Source organism: Pteronotus mesoamericanus, unplaced genomic scaffold (assembly GCF_021234165.1).
Source record: "Pteronotus mesoamericanus isolate MK-2021 breed Mesoamerican mustached bat unplaced genomic scaffold, CSHL_Meso_final contig_246, whole genome shotgun sequence".
In the NCBI taxonomy this organism is placed as follows: Eukaryota; Metazoa; Chordata; class Mammalia; order Chiroptera; family Mormoopidae; genus Pteronotus; species Pteronotus mesoamericanus.
The window spans coordinates 3010978-3027540 of NW_026555104.1; the positions used below are offsets into that span (position 1 = coordinate 3010978).

The 16563-nt window shown below is 47.8% G+C and overlaps 1 protein-coding gene across 3 annotated transcripts in view; it reads right to left on the reverse strand.

The window, feature by feature from the left end:
• Positions 1-2115: 2115 nt before the first annotated feature.
• Positions 2116-16563, reverse strand: part of FAM20A (FAM20A golgi associated secretory pathway pseudokinase) — a 35283-nt gene continuing 20835 nt past the window's right edge. The window contains exons 2-12 of one of the 3 annotated variants that reach the window (XR_008529101.1): positions 14931-15115; positions 14132-14182; positions 12618-12696; positions 9377-9469; positions 8547-8662; positions 7867-8047; positions 6713-6822; positions 5809-5890; positions 5259-5318; positions 3326-4021; positions 2116-2574 (exon numbers count right to left, since the gene is read on the reverse strand). Coding sequence is in view for 1 of the 3 variants with exons in the window: in XM_054573086.1 (XP_054429061.1) it covers positions 3757-4021; positions 5259-5318; positions 5809-5890; positions 6713-6822; positions 7867-8047; positions 8547-8662; positions 9377-9469; positions 12618-12696; positions 14132-14182; positions 14931-15115 (1222 nt within the window). In the remaining 2 variants the exon portion in view is untranslated. Of the gene's footprint in view, positions 2575-2881; positions 4022-5258; positions 5319-5808; positions 5891-6712; positions 6823-7866; positions 8048-8546; positions 8663-9376; positions 9470-12617; positions 12697-14131; positions 14183-14930; positions 15116-16563 lie in introns of those variants that run through there. The other 2 variants (XR_008529102.1, XM_054573086.1) reach the window with 2 other exon arrangements.

Genomic DNA, 16563 nt, shown 5'->3' on the forward strand with positions numbered 1-16563 from the left:
GGTTAACTGACTGGTTATAGTTTAATCCCCACTCTAAAACATTGGCTCACATGGAATTGTTTTTTGCTTTTTAATGACTTAAATAATTAACATTTAAAAATTGAAGCAGCATGATGTTAGTTTTCTTAATACTGCTGTATCTCCAACCACAAATTAATAGCTGAACCCTTTTGGTAAAACAACCTTGAGAAGCAATTGTTAGGTCACCATTTAATACATCTCCCAAAGTAGCTATCATTATCGTGATTAGTAAATGCTATAAATAGAAGAATTTAAAAGGGGGAATCATAGATCTTGCTTCTTAAACTATGGAACTTTTACATAGACACTAGTATTGATGTGTACCCATAAAGTTAGAAGTTGCTTACTGGCATAAGTTCAGAGGTGTGACTCAACTCTATTCTGCTGTGACTACCAAAACCACTAATGGGTAATTATTTTCATTTTGTGATAGTTCTGCCAGTTGAGCTCAAGTAGCTTTTTGATTTTAAAAGTCACCACTAGATGGAGAGCTTTTTTGTCATTTATGTTAATCTCAAAATGAGATACAGTTGATTCTTGTTCAGATACTGAATTTACAAATTTTGTGTATTTGCCCACTTGGCTAAAACATTTATTTGTAACCCCAAAATGAGTACTCACAGCCCTTCACAGTCATTTCCAGACATGAGTGGTAAAAGACTGAGTCTCCTGAAATGCCTGAGTCTCCTGGAATGCATGTGACCCAATCAGGTTGAGCGAGGTGATGCCCTACCTGTTGTTTGGGCTCTCAGACTATAATCAGATGTCCTTTTCATGGTTTATTTAACGCTTTCCTTTTTTTTTTTTTTTTTGTTTTTTGCATTTTTGTGCTTTCTCTCGGTGATTTCATTGTTTAAAATGACCACCAAGTATAGTGCTGAAGTGCTGGCCAGCATTTCTCAGGCAAGAAGGATGTGGTGTGCCTTATGGGGAAAATAAGTGTATTAAATAAGCTTCTTTCAGGCATGAGTTACATACAGAGCTGTGGACCACAAGTTTAATGCTAATGAATCAACACTATATGTTAAGGTTTCTTTAACACACCTTAACACATAAAACAAGATTATATATTGATTGGCTGATAAAAGTGTAACCAGAGGTTCATAGGAACCTAAACCCTTATATTTCCTCTAGGAGCAAATGGTGCAGTATCGATTAATTTAGTGTCTGTTGACCTTATAGACCGTAAAACTAGCACAAATAAGAGAATCAGCTGTATTTTTTACAGTCTTCAAACTCAAGTGTCCTCCTGACTTTCTGGAAGGATACAGTGAATTCCTCCAAATGCCTTTTCTCCGCCAGGTTATGCTGTAGAAGTCCCTTTCACTTTTTAGTTCACTGTCAGTAGTAACAAGAACAACTTCTACATAGAGACAGGAGGATTTTTATGTCATGGCAAGTTGAACAATGGTCCAAAACGAACATGAGAGAAGAACTTGATAATAGTTCTAAGAAGAGAGTCTTGTTTTCTGCTGTTTTTGACAAATGATGGAGTCTTGATTTTGTTATTAGTGAAAACTTAATGGAATGTTTAAGATAAGTGAATAATTAGGTATCTGGGTAGTCTGCACATTGTGGTCAAACTCAGTTCTCTCTCAGTTTGTAAAGTACACCAAAAGTTGTATTTTAGGCTGTTGGAAAACCAGTGTATTGTCCTAAGAAAGGCTCTCTGATGGAGCTACAGCTTGCCTTTTGGAGGCTTTGCAATTTGGAAGTCCCAGGCCACCGTGCTCTTCTTTGAATGTCTCTGCCTGGACATCTCTCTCCCTTGTGTGTGAAATTACCTGGTCCCTCCACAGGGAATTACTGGCCTGAAGCAGGCAAACAGTTCATGAAATGGGGAGCCCTGGGCTGTAGTAGTTTCCTCTGTAAGGGAAGTGTGTGCAATTAAGGGTCCTCTATTAATGAGCTGACTTTTTTTTTTTCCTTATATAACTCCAGCCCTGGCCAGGTAGCTCAGTTGCTTAGAGCATTGTCCTGATATGCCAAGGTTGCTGGTCTGCTGTCTGGTCAGGGCACACGCAAGACCATCCGATGAGTGCATAAATAAGTGGGACAACAAAATGATGGGGTGTTTTTTCTCTCTCATCCTCTAAAGTCTATCAAAAAAATTTTTTTGAAAGAAATACAACTTCATAAATTGGGCAAGATTCTGTCGGGTTTCTGTATTACGGTGGAAAGAACATTGTGGAATAGGTTTAAGTCACTGAGTTGTGTGCTTTTCATTAATCTCAGCATAATTTTTCTTCTGTGTGCATTGGAAGTAGGGGATTCTATCTGGGTGAGGGGGGATTGGGAACCGTGTGTCCATTCTCACCTGTAGTTAGAGCTCAGTGAATGGTGGCGGTAGAGACAGGAGGGTCAGGGACAATGTGCTGTGAGGTGTCAGGGTGCGGCAGAGATTCCCTTGTTGTTGTCCAGTCGGGGCCGCCTTTGGACACATTGCAGAAGTTTTGGATGACTTCTCTAGTTCATGACCTTGTATCCTCTTCAGTGACAGCTTTTTTTCTACCTCTCTCACACTTGTACTATATTTGAGCTGCTGGCCTTTTTCTGTAAGTTGAAACATAATCAGAAGTTTTTATTTGTTGACTGACTTGTTGACTATAGTAAGAATACTTTCCTGGCATTTGTCTTTTTAGTCATGAATTACGGAATAAGAAATAGCTCCCTATTAAAGGAGTTTCAGGTGTCAGCAAGTCAGTAGGGAGAATGTGGGGGAGACGGGAATCCCCGATACACCCCTTCTGTGGGAGGTTTGCAAAGTAAGCTTGGTTTGATCCTTTTCGAGGAAACTGCTGACAAGGGAGCCTAGCGCGCCAGACCTCTCCAGGTGGCCCCTGCTGCTCTTGGGGGGAAGAGAGGGACCATTCCTGGATCTCAGGGAAGATTGTGGTGCCTGAGCTGGGGTGGGCCCGCGCTTTCTCCTGCCTCAGTCCGGGCTCATACACCTGCCAGGCACATTTCTGTGCTGCCCCACCTTCAAGACCACCCTCGTTTCATTAAAATTTTCCCTGTTTTTGGGTGCTCATTTTGACACGCTTGATATTATTTCAATTGGTAATTTACATAGTCTTCAGATCAAAACATCCCTTTTCTCATACTCTGAGCAGATCTCTGTTATTTTTACCTCTTGTAATAACGTTTCTTAGAAATTAGAGGATCGGTCAATAATGATCGCTGTCCTCAGACTGGGCCACAGTGACTGGAGTGTAAGTAGAAAGTGTGAGGTCTATGTTGAACCAATTTGAGAGGTGGTAGTTTTAGATTTCTTTGTTGGTTACAATATGCCCGATGCTTTTACCTGGATTGGGAATTACCCTTGTAGGTACAAAGAATCCGGAGGTTAGTTAGATGTCCATGGGATGTCCTTTTATTTATAACAGTTAATACTCTTGTGGGAACAAGGCTTCCAAACTTTTCATGCCTTCCATGCACCCAGATTTATCCCGATTTCCCAGCTGGCCCAGGAGCTGATCTATGGACTTGGTGAAGCCGTGCTTCCGGGGCAAGAGGGAGCCAAGGCCGTCCATTGGAGAAGTGGCACACCAAGGAGGAAAGGCCGGTGGAGCCCACTTCTTTGGCTGCTTCCGAATCATCCCAATGCCCTGCCTGCTTCCCGAGCTCATGCCCCAGGACCTCCAGCATCGCAGGGGCACGTGTGGATGCAGTGGTCCACACTTGAGTCCAATGCTGGCTCCAGGGGTAGTTTCTGCAGTTGGACTCATCCAGCCCCTAGCTTGTCAAGTGAGCCTGGCCAGAGTCTGGGGCTGACTGTCCTGCTGGGGCATTGGCTATGACGTTGTGCTCTCCATGGGCCTTGATGCAGCCCTCCACTGTCCTTAGGATGGTCTGGAGTCTCCGGTCCAGGGCAAGGAGGTGGGGCTCTGTGAGGACGGGGGTGAGCTGGTCCTCCAGCAGTGACTCCCGCATCACGTCACTGAGTCTGTACTCAGGTTGGGCCAGCAGCTGCAGGTGCAGAAGTGTTTTCTTTTTTATCCTGGGAGGACAAAGTCAGGCACCACATAAGTAAATGTAAAGAAAATAACTTACCTGAGCTCACTTCTTCCACAAGAAGTCTTTGTAGCTGATGTTCTGAGAGCCTCTCCCTGAATTGTCTTATCAAGCACATTTCAATGAAAACCAGGTAAAAAGGAATGACTAAAAGATGACCCAGGATTTTGCAGCCCTTTTCCAGTTGACACTTGGTCATAGGGCTGCGCAGTCGTTTATGTTCTACTCGTCATAATGCCCCCCAGGAATTCTGGACCGTATGCACCTGACATTGCTAAGGGAATCCGAAGCGATAAAGACTTTCCAGGGAAACTTAAGGCTACGAGAGGTTTCCAGTAGTGAATCGATGACGTTTGCCATCTCAAAAGCCCTGGGTACTGCCGGCCTCCCAGTTTCTTGGCAACTTTATAATACTTCTCGGTGTCTGATTCCCAAGTCAGAGGGATGAAGATGGGGTGGGACTGGCCCCGACCTCAGGATTTTGATTGCTTTTCATGGAAATGTGACCTGGACTCAGATGTGTAAGCAGCCTCATTGTCTGACTTTTGTCCTAAACGGCTTGCCCTCCTCAGGACGAGAGGAAGGGAGGTGGGAAGGAAGGTGGGTTTCCATGAACCCAAGAAGGGAATAAAGAAAATTTCAGGCTTCATCCTGAGTTCCAGGTGAAAGTGAATGAGATGATTTTCTAAGTGTGAGTCACATATTTCGAATTAGCTCTAACTGTGGCTGAGCAGCTGGACAATTTCACAAGCCTGGTGAGACCAGAGAGAGAAGTAGGTCAGAGATCCTCTAGAGAAATGGTGACCAAAGGTGTCAGTACTTCTTTCAATCTGACATGGGCTTGTGGGACTGCAGTCAGAATTTTACTTCGAGGGTGATCAAGTAGTAATATTCATGAGCTGCTACGCGCGCTGGGCGAAGCAGAGGTCTGGTTAGTCATATCAAAGACAAGCTCTGCTAGAGTGGGTGATGATTATCTGAGGGGGCTAAAGATTAAAGTCAGTGATTGAAGGGTTTTTTTTTTTTTTTGAAGATCCTAATTCATCCCAAGCTGAAAGATGAAAGAATCTCAGCTGTCGTCGGGGAAAATTCTGTCCGTGGTAATTCCTGACATTCTCCCCACCTGTGTCCCAAACCAATGGAAACCGATTAAGAGCTTCAGAACTTGGTTGCAAGTAGGATGAAGTGTCACAATTGTGGCCTGCCCTTAAACGGAAGCTCACCTGCAGCACTGGGAGAGTGGCGAGAGGATGGAGATTTCGTCATGGGAGTGTCGTCCAAACCTAGGAGAAGACAGGTTTTCATGGGTGGCAGGCAGCATCTCCCTCCGCAATGCTTATTCCCTCTTCTCTCCCTCAGCCTTTTTTTTTTTTTGAAGCACAGCTTGGGGTAAAATGCCAGGGATCCTGGAAGCTGCCCCTCCAGCCCCTGTCCTCAGTCAGGTCACACAGTTCTCCCCAAAGATATTCAAACCAAGCAGCCATTCATCCATTCATTCATTTACCAATTGCAGGGGGGGGCCCCCCCCGGACAGGATTAGCCACGTGCTGCCCCAGGAGTGAACCCTCCAGTAAAAAAATATGGAAAACTCCAATTATTTCACTAGTGCTCTTGGGCCAAGTGGTACTTCACACAGATCAAGCGAAAAAAGAAATGAAACAAGTAGGGTAAGGAGACGGAACGCGACCGTAGAGCCCCTTGTTCTCGGGCCGCTGGTTCCCCTGAGCAGCTGCAAGGGGTGAGGCTTGCCAGGGGGAGCGGTGGGACACTTACCCTCTGGCGTTGTCAAGGTGGATAAGGAACCCATCGTCCCCAAATTTGGTGAACATCTCATAATGGTGACGGTCCATATTTCCTGTAAAGGAGGAAGACTCGGGAGATAAGGCCCCTAGGCCAGGGGGCAGGTGCTTCGGACCTTCTGTTTTCTTTCTAGTGCATGGAGGCCTTTGAGCAGTTGAGACAAAGAGTCAAACCCAGGGACACAAGCTGTCATTTCCCCGTGGTGATTAGGGATGTTGTTGAGGGAGAAGGAAGCTAAACAAACCAACAAACCCCAGTGTGGACTTTGCGAATCTCAGGCTTTCACTGTTTCCCCCTGCCCCCGGACTGGGACTCGAACACTCTGCATTGATGTTGCCTTTCCTCACCGGGGCTCCTCAACTGAGGCTTCTTGTAGTAAGCAGACAAGGGTGAACTCCCCATAGGGTGTGAGAGTGAGCTGGGGTGGGTGCTGTGGGACTTCAGATCTGCACATGTGTGCGCCGGCTGCCTTCAGAACTCTGTCCCCCAGCCTTCCGGGGCCCCTGAGGGACATGCAAGGTGGATGACCAGCCCCTTCCCGAGGCCTTCCCATAGCTCCCCATTCATTGGGCACCCTACTCTTTTCCTTCTTGGTTTCCCCTCACTTGGTCAAGGGAATCAGTGACTTGAACTCGAGGCCTGAACCTGAGGCCCACTTGGGCCTGGCTGGCTTGTATCTCTGCCTTCAGAGTGACGTCCCCTTTCAGGAGGGGAACATGCTAACTTCTCTCCCCCGGGACCTCTGCCACTTCTGTGCCATGGGCAATGTGGGGTTATTCTGCCCTCATGGTCTGGGCTGCAACGTGCCCAAGGTCGGGGAGGATCCCAGACCAGCAGCAGAGCCCACTCTGCCGAGAGCCCCGGGCATGGGACCTACCGATGAGGAAGTCGAAGATGGCCATGTCGATGATGTTGAGCAGCCGGTTGCTGCTGTTGTACGGGTAGATCTGCTTCACTGTGTCACAGTAAAGAGGATTGACCTCCCACCTGAGGGGGAGAACCAGTCCTGGGGCTGGAAGAGCCAAGATGGCAAGGTGTTGGGGGCCCTCCTCACACCTCTCCCGCCCCCCAAATCCCTGCCTCGCTAACCCTGCCCTGGGCATGCAGGCGGTAACTGGTTACATTGGGGTGGACCCTGGGCGAAGATGTGGGGGGCCGCGGAGTCCATGTGGTGAGAATTTTCTGGGTCCTTTGAGGACACGTGTCCTGAGTGTCCACTGTGCTGGACATCCCACGGATAGCTGGGATACCACATGCCGGGGGGCGATGACGAGGCAGCAGGGGCAGCCTGGCTGCGTGGCCCTGACCTGCTTCCTCTGCAGCTCCTCTCACCGCGCCTCGGGCCCGGCAGCTCTCCTGAGATGTCTCCCGTCCCCCTACAACGCGTTCTGTCTCTCACACACGCTCCTCTCCCTGTATCCCCGCCCCCAGCCATGTCCCTCCTTATCGGTGGGCGCTCAGCCTTCTCAGATCCCTCAGGATCTGTCCTGTCCTCCAGAACTTGACCTCTCTGGGTTACTAATCCTAACGAATAGCATTGGGAACCTATCCATTGAGTCAAGTAATATGAATTGGTCACCTACTATGTGCCAGGGGTATGCTAAGCCCTGGGGATACAACAAAGGGTTCCTTGGCCTCACAGGGTTACTCAGGGGAACCAGGTGTCCCCTGTGGGCTCCTCGATGCTTCTCTGTGTCACAGCAGGTCTTGCACTGTGTTTGCAGAATCTGGCTATTTCTCTGACCATCCAGCTAGACCATGGAGCTTCTTGAGGGGAGAGCCTGTGTCTTTCATTTCTGTATCCTCCAGCACCTAGTGTTGGGTACATAGTAGGCTCTTTATAACCGAATAAATGAACTAAGGGGAGAATAAACACAGGCCAGGTGGTCCCAGGATCGGTATGAGATGAGGCAAAGGAAGACTGAGGTAGCTTTTAGGGTCCAAAAACCAGGCTAGCCACAGTCCTTGGTATAGAACTGTGGTCACTCTCAGGGACTAATGTGCATGGCCAGTGGCCGCAGGCCAACTCACTCCTCTTTTCCTGCCAGCGTGTAGGAGCGGATCCAGGGATTGGGCACAGACAACCTGGGGGCCAGGTTGAGGGACGGCAGGAACGCGGAGAGGGAGCCCTCCAGCAGGTGGGGGTTGCCGCAGACAGCGTACTCGGTCTTGCACATGTAGGGACACTTGGCGAAGAAGCACACGTTGCTGGCTGGAGGATGGGACAGGGGAGAGGAGGTATAAGAGAAGGGCCTTGGAGGCAGATCGTCTTCCTGCCCCAAGAAACGCACTCGGAGGGAAGGGGACCCCTGAACTTTTCTAGATGGTGAATGCTCTTAAACCAAGCATCCAGAGTGCCAATTTTCAAATGTCTCAGAGCAGAGAAAGTGTGAGACCCAGCCCCACTGCCTCCCATCCATATGATTGGAGTGTCCTTTGTCCAGGTAACATCTCATTCCGGGGAGGTCGGCATTGTCATTGGGGGTGCCTGCCCAGGCTAGTTAGGATCTCAGGTATGACCTATTCCCATCCTCAGTCCCTCTTGTGTGAAGCTCAGGGGGACTTGGTGGGGGGAGTGTTGGATGGCAACATACACCCATCCCAGCAATGGATGTTGCTACTGGCAGGACAGACCACTGCTGACCGTAACGGCGGCCACGTTGGCCTACTGTGTCCTTAGACCCAGAAGATTGCTTTGGCCAGCACTCTACCTGGAGAGACAAAGAAAACACTCTGCAGGATTTCATTCTTGGTGATCTCTAGGATTTCCTTGGTGACATTGACTAGCCTCCCTGCTGTTGGTGGCACCCGTCGGAAGTCCAGAATCCTGAAAGAGAGGGAGCTCTGTTCAGATCTGAGAGATAGCCAGGGAGTTCGATAGTCACACATTAAAAATGGACTGGCATTTCTGACCATGCTCAGCTGCGGGGGTCTCTGCAGAGCTGAGTGGACGGTGCCCAGGGCAAACCCACATCGGAACAGGTAGAAGGAGGGGCAGAAGAGGAATCCCGATTCCATCAAGCCTTTTGGGCAAAACTTCTACCATCCAAGCTGTGTTCTAGGCTACAGCTTCTCATATTTCCATGTGCATATGAGTCACATGGGATCTTGTTCAGATGCAGGCTCTGATTCAGTGGGTGCAGGGTAAGGCTAAAAAGCGCCCAGGTGGTGTCTGGCCTGCCACGCACAGACCACACCTTGCGTCACAATGACTGCGCAAATGGGAGGAGCCAGGGAGTTTAGGAAGTGCTTTAATATCACAACCTTGAGTCTCCTTGGCTAAATGGGAGTGGGTGCATTCTCCCCATTTTCAGACCCGGAAACTAGAGCAATAGGCAACATCACGCTCAAGATGGCAGCTTGAGCCAATCCATGGGGTTGGGTTGGATGTGTTGCGTTCGAGGCATCACTGAGGTACATGAAGGAAATAAAGAGCCAAAAGGAAGACATTCCAGGGAGGGCCCACCTGTGTGTGTGCCCAGCGGCCCCTCTTGAGATCGGCCCTTGCGGTCAGTGCCATCTCCATGGCGCCGGACCCTACCTGTCCAGGTGGAAAGCGGCAATCTCAGCATTGTGTCTCTGAAAGTCAATGAAATAGAAGAAATCCGCGGGCGTCTCTTCATCTCGCTGCTGTCTGAAAAGAAGGAGGGAATCATGCCCTGGACGCAGACTTCAGCTGGGAGCCTGAGAAGACGGCTGATGAGCATGACCGGAGGGAAAGGAAACCGCACTTTTATGCTTTTAATGTATGCTAATACACGCAGAGTTGCCAGGATGACAAATCAAGCGTGGCCTGTGGCTCCCTGGGCCAGGAGGCGTGCACAGCAATAGGGCCCCAGCTTCCTGCGAGACACGGCCGTGTTGGCACCCCAACACCAAGTCTCCTTCAGAAGCTTTGGTGACAGCGGCTGATTGTTTAAAACATCCAGTAGTTGAGAGGGAAGAAATACAGAGCTGCTTTCTGTAGATACAAGCAGAGGAGAGGGATCTGGCTCACAAAAGCGGAGCAGTAGAGACCAAGATGCCAAGGATTAAGAGAGGCGAGGTGCAAGACAGGACTTTATAAAAGCAAACGTGCCCTAGAGATGCAACTTCCATGACTGAGGTTTGAAGGACAGACGAGTTCCGGGACTTAGGGTGATAGGGAGGAGTAAGGGAACTGTCTCGTCTCCTCCAAGACACCTTGCTGGGTCATGAGAGGACCAGCCAGAGGGCTGAGGGAGGAGGCTGGTGTAAAGGATGTGGATTTATATACGTTTTTAACTCGAGTAGATTCCTGAAAAGCTTCAGCCTGCCTGAGCGTGGTGGGCTGATGGGTGTGTCTGACCAGGAAAGTCCTTTCAGTCATGAAGGGCATCAGCATTAATAAACATAGAGGAATGATAATTGAATAATTTTACAATCCATAGTTTGGGATTACACCATGGCTGCAAATGCAACTTAAATGTAAATAAACATAATGTTGCGGAAAGCTGAAAATAAACAGCACCAGCCATGGAAACGGTGATGTGCATGTTTGAGTCTTGGTAACCACAGTGAGGGGCTGCCCCAAGTCGGGCTTCTACTTTGAATTCATGTTTTTGAAAGGTGTAGTCACTTGCAAAGTCCAGCCTGGGCTGGACCGGCCTCTCCTCGTCAGCGTCACCAAACATGTCCGCCAGCAAGGACTAGCCTTGTGTCTTAATCTTGTTTTAATTCCCAAATTCCGTCCACAGAATATGCGATCTCTCTGACACCTTTTAGAATTTTCTAAAACATCATTTCCTTATTTTTGTATGGCACATGATAGAAGCGATTTTAAATTTCAAAATCATTTTAATTTGACATTAGTGCTTCTCAAAGCACTTTCTCATGGTATGCATGTTGTATCTATTACCTTAAAAATGTGACCTTTAATATGCTCATGATTTATATTATTCAAAGACAAATGTCTACTCTCCCTTTTTAATAATTGACAGATGCTCTTTAAGTTATAGAAAAAAAATGCATATCTTTTCAAGAAATACATTTTAAAACAATACTGGGTTTTGCCTTGGTCTAAATTTTCTAAAGTTGCAGATTAAACTTTGTGTTATGGCATAAGAATAGAGAAAATGCATTTACAACCTAATGTGGGAAACTTTTGCCTTATATCCAGGAAGGAAACCGGTTAATTTGCACAATCCCTGTATTTTGTTTTTATCTGACAAGGCAAAGCAGAGATGTTGAGGCTGGCACTTGCTTTCCTGCAAAGACACAGAGGATGTGAGTAGTTTTTTCCCTCTTCCAAGTGAAAGTGCAGTTTATTACTTGATGGAAGCCCCTGGTTTTTAAAAATTAGAGCTTAGAAAACACAACTGATGGATTTGATGATGTGTGAATTTGAAGATTTGTTATTATTTTTATGTTTCTCTTTAACATTTCATGTTTTTTATAATATTTTTTTCAGTTCCAGTTGACATACAATAGTGTCTTAGTTTCAGGTGTACAACATGGTGGTTAACGTCTCACGCTTCTAGGTCCCTGTCCTTACGCTTCCTCTCTTTAACCGATGCTTCTGGAGTAAACATGTGCACGAAGAACCATAAGGGAAAACTCTGTGACGGCCTGAACGCGACGTGGCCCTTGTGTGCCGCCGAGCGGCATGCCAGAGAGTCGCGGGCCTGCCTGTGGGTCCTCGGCCCTCGGGGCTTCTGCTGCAGCTCTCTCTGAAAAGGCACACTCTTTGTTTGTTTGCTTTTTTAGGACTTTGTATGCCTGAACATAAGATGGGATCCCCTCCCAAAACTGTCCCTTAGAAAAGGAGTCCTTCTGTGTTCGAGTCCTTGCATAGCCTCTCAAATGTCAGGGTCCCCTCTCAATTTCTTTATTTTGTTTGGGACAAATTCATTAACCTGAGTGGACTTCACTCTGCCCTGGTTTTATGACCTGACAGAACTGGTTAAAGCAGACGGGCGGCGGTGATGGGGGAGAATTCAACACTCATTTCACATCGACCCTAACCTTGGCTCCAGTGACGATGCCCCATGTCAAAAGTTTTGACAAGTGAAATGTGAGACTGGGCAGGAAACAACATCTATGAATCTATATATTGTTTCATATAATGAGATTTTAAAAATTCAATACATTAAATATAATCGGACATTCCACCCTTTTGGGGCCAAGAATCCATATGCACACCAGATTCTGTAGACTAGATACATACTATGTCACCCACGTACTACAAAATGTTAAAGGCAGGTATTTGCTGTTCTTATAAAAGAGAAATTAATTTAAAAGTATTATTGACTTCACTATGGCCTTTTCCATTGCCTCGTTTTTCATTCAAAACCAGTATTGTTATGTAAATGCGTTGAGGGTCCCTAGACCCAGAAACAAGCAGGCATCGATGATAGTGGGAGAGTGTGAACCTAGCGCCCGGCTGCCTGAGGTTGACTCCTGGCTGCCCTGTCTGTGGCTGGGGGGTTGGGGGGAGCTGGCTTCTCCAAGCCCCAGTGCTGTCACCTGTAAAGCAGACCCTTGAACTATACCTGGCCCATAAGGTTACTGATGATCCAAAGACACAATCATGTAAAGTATGTAGCATGGATATGAGCAAAGACCTGATAAGGACTTGCTCTTCCTATTTTTAAGTATTCTCACCAAAAACAGCTAAATGCATGGGCAGATTGCTCAAAAAAAGAGTCACAGATGATTGGCTTGAAGATGTTCGACCATGTTTTAAAAATTTAAAAACTGATTTTGGGCCAAAACTCCCCCAGGGCCGCCCAGGCGGGGTTAAGGCAAGGAAAGCAGTCACTTACCTCATGGGTTTGAACATGGCCTTCCCAAAGTCCGAGAACCTCAGAACCAGCTTGAGGTGGACCCCACTGGGCTTCACAACTGTCAGGGTGATAAGGGTGAGTTAACCACGCATCCGGGAAGAAGTTCAGGGCCCTGACCCTTTGTTCACTCAATAAACCCAACCGATTCCTTCTCTCTTTCCCTGAAGACTAGAATGTGCTTTTCAAAGCCTGCAGGGCAAATTCCTTAGCATCAGGCCACTGCGAGTGTTCCCAGGAGGCCCAGGAGGCCCAGGAGGCCGAGACAGTGCCTTCCCTGCTGTTGTGGGAAAAGGGCCATCAGTGTAGGTTTTGCCCAGACAGGCATTGACAGAAAACCCCAAAGAACGTTTCCCTAAGAACTTCTTTCTCTTTGCGTTTCATTGGCACCTTATAGATTCTGAACACGCAGTCTGCTGTCTTGCATCATTAGACCAGTTTATCTATTGATCTTCTTGGTTAAGACTGTACCCCTGTGCCAGGACAAGGCTGGGGGCACAAGGCACCTAAGATGTATTCGCATGACCCGGACCAGTGAGAGCTGCCTCCTGACCTGTTGAGTCCTGGGCACCTCACTCACCCTCCCTGTCTTGGCCCCACTGTGAGCCCTGTGAGGGGTCGTGACAATGTCTCACTCACCTCTGTGTTCTATAAAATGGCAAGTGGCAGGTGACAAAGAAAAGGGACTTTCCAGGGCCTACAAACCTCTGTCTTTCAAACCTTTAACACGTCATGACACACAGAGAAATGTCTGATGTGTGTTTGGTCCACTGAGGTAAATGGATGAGGCTACTCATGGCCGGTGGTGACTGGTCTGGGGGCTGCGAGGTCCAGGCCTGGCCTGGCCTGGCCACTCTGAGGGCTGTGGTGCCCAGGCACAACTGTACCCAATTCATGACACCCTGGGAGGGGACTGTGCTGCATCTCACGCCTGCCTTTTTGATTCTATTAATCATTGACCGCAGGTGAGGGGGTCTCAACCTTGGCTGCATCAGAATCACTAGGAATGGTTTAAAAGGTGGATGCCCAGGCCTCCTCCCTTGCAACTGAACCGAATCCTGAGGTGAAGGCAGGCCTCGCATTTTGTAGAGCTCCCTGGGAGGCTCTGATACGTGGCCAGGATTGAGAACTACTGTCCAGTACAACTGCTCCTTAAATCTGAAAATGCACTCTAATCCCTTGAGGATTTTGTTCACTCCCAAGTTCTGATTCAGAAAATCAGAGCAGGGCTGAGAGTCTGCATTTCTAACAAACTTCTCAATGATGCGAGGAGACTGGTGCCCGGACCACACACTGACCAGCAGGGACTTTCTGTTGTGTGGGGGCAGGGGAGGGGCGGGGGGAGAAATGTTGACTTCTCGGAGATGAGGCAGAGAGAGTCACACCCCTGCAACTCCCAACCAGGACCCCCATGGAGGGGCCGGCGGGCCCTTTGCGTTGTGCTCGCACAGCTGTGACAGTGGAGCTCTGGGGGGAGGCAGGGCCACGTCACTTACTCTGGGTGCAGTCGCAGGCCCCAAGCAAGGCTTTCTCGTCCTGGCTGTAGTCTGTGGAGGAGACGGGCAGGAAGAACGTTCAGCTGTGTCTAGCAGAGTGAACAATGTGGGGCCCTGGACTCTGGCCCAGACCCTAGAGGGGACGCTGTGAGGCAGCCTGGGCCCTTCCGCGCCCATTCAATGGGGGGTCTCCTGGAGCCCCAGCTGGCTGCAGTCTCACCCTGTGCCATCGCAGGCCCCAGGCTCGCCAGCCCTTCAAGGGACACTCCAGCAGCACCTGGTTGGGGAGCTGATGCTGGTTTTGTCTCTGCTAATAAGCAGCTCTGTCACTTAGGCTGTCGCGGTGCTTGACAGCACAGACCGGGAGACAGCAGGCCTGTGTTTGAATCCCAGCTCCACTACTGGCCCTTGGCCAAGTTGTTTAACCTCTGAGTCTCCATTGCCCATCAGGAAAGTGGCAACAATAATGTGTACGCCATAAGCTCACTATGTAAGAGAAGGTCGTCCAGTTGAAAAAAGCACTCGCTAGATGCTGGCGATCACCTTACCTTACACAGACACAACACCGCCTTAGGGGCTGTGATAGGATTGTGGTTGTGAGAGCTCTTTCAAAGGGAAGCAGTCAACGTCTATGGTTCTTTCTCTCCTTCGCCCCCCACCCTCCCCTCTCCCTCCCTCCCGTCCTCCCTCTGTCTATCGGGAATCAGAGTCAACCCTTTACTATTTCACCCAGAGCCCAGGTGGTTTACCCAGCCTCTCGGGACACGCAGTCCATCCTGTGTGATCCTGGGGACCTCACCTGCACTGATGGTGGGAAAGTGGCTCATGTCCTGGAGCAGTTTGCTGACGACAGGGCTGGACCGGGGGTACAGCCCGTGACGGTTGATTCCCAGGTGGAACTGGACCCAGCTGGCCTCGGGTCGGAGCTGCAGCGGGGGGTCCAGGGACGTGAGGTTCAGCTGCTCTCTGTATATCTTGTGTCGTCTGAAAGAGCAAGAGAGGTTTCTTAGTTTTTTTAATTGGAGGAACAAGAATTTAAAGACCTGCTGAAATACCTTGTCTGGACTCTCCGTTCGTTCAAGAAGAGCATTAAGCACCTACAACGGGGGTGAGGGGTGTGCGGCAAAACAGCCACATGGTCCTTCCTTGCCCTCAGAGAGCTTATGATCTAGGGAGCGAAACAGGCTAACAATCGACACAATACCATACACAATACAAAATACTTAATACAAACGGTGGCAAATCTTGTGAAGGATAAGGGCAGATGATTAAAAGTGAAATTAGGGACCTCATATGATCCGGGACCTCAGGAAGTGATCCTGAGTGTCTTTTGCACATTTCCATTAAAAAGTCTGTATCTTTTTTTAAAAAATTATATTTTATTAATTATGCCATTACAGCTGTCCTGATTTCCCCGCTTTGCCCCCCTCCACCCAGCACCCCCACTCCCTCAGGCAATCTCCCCACCATTGTTCATATCCACAGGTCATGTGTATAAGTTCCTTGGCTTCTCCATTCCTATACTGTACTTTACATCCCCATGGCTATTCTGTAACTACCTATTTGTAATTCTTAATCCCTTCACCTCTTTACCCATTCCCCCCAGCCCCCAGTCTGGCAACCATCAAATGCTCTCTCTGTCTGTGATTATGTCTCAATTCTTGTTTGCTTAGTTTGTTTTTTAGATTCAACTATTGATAGATTTGTAATTTTTGCCATTTTATTGTTCAAAGTGTTGATCTTTTTCTTAAATAAGTCCCTTTAGCATTTCATATAATGGTTTGGTAATGATGAACTCCTTTATTTTTTTCTTGTCTGGGAAGCTTTATCTGCCTTTTGATTCTAAATGATGTCTTTACTGGGTAGAACAATCTTGGCTGTAGGTCCCTTCTTCTCATGACTTTGAATATTTCTTGCCAATTCCTTCTAGTCTGCAAAGTTTCTTTTGAGAAATCAGCTGAGGGCCTTATTGGAACTCCCCTATAGGTAACTAACTGCTTTTCTCTTGCTGCTTTTGAGAGTCTCTTTATCTTTAACCTTTGACATTTTAATTATGGTGTGTCTTGGACCGGGCCTCCTTGCATCCATCTTGTTTGGGACTCCCTGCGCTTTCCGGGCTTGCATGTCTATTTCCTTCACCAAATTAGGAAAGTTTTTTTTCATTACTTTTTCAAATAGATTTCCAATTTCTTGCTCTTTCTCTTCTCCTTCTAGCCCCCCTATGATGCAAATGTTGGAATGCTTGAAGTTGTCCCAGAGGCTGCTTATACTATCCTCATTTTTTTGGATTCTTTTCTTCTTGTTCTGATTGGTTGTTATTTGCTTCCTTATGTTCCATATCATTGATTTGATTCTCAGCTTCATCCACCCCACTGTTGTTTCCCTGTAAACTGTTTTTCATTTCAATTAATGTTTTCTTTCATTTCTGACTG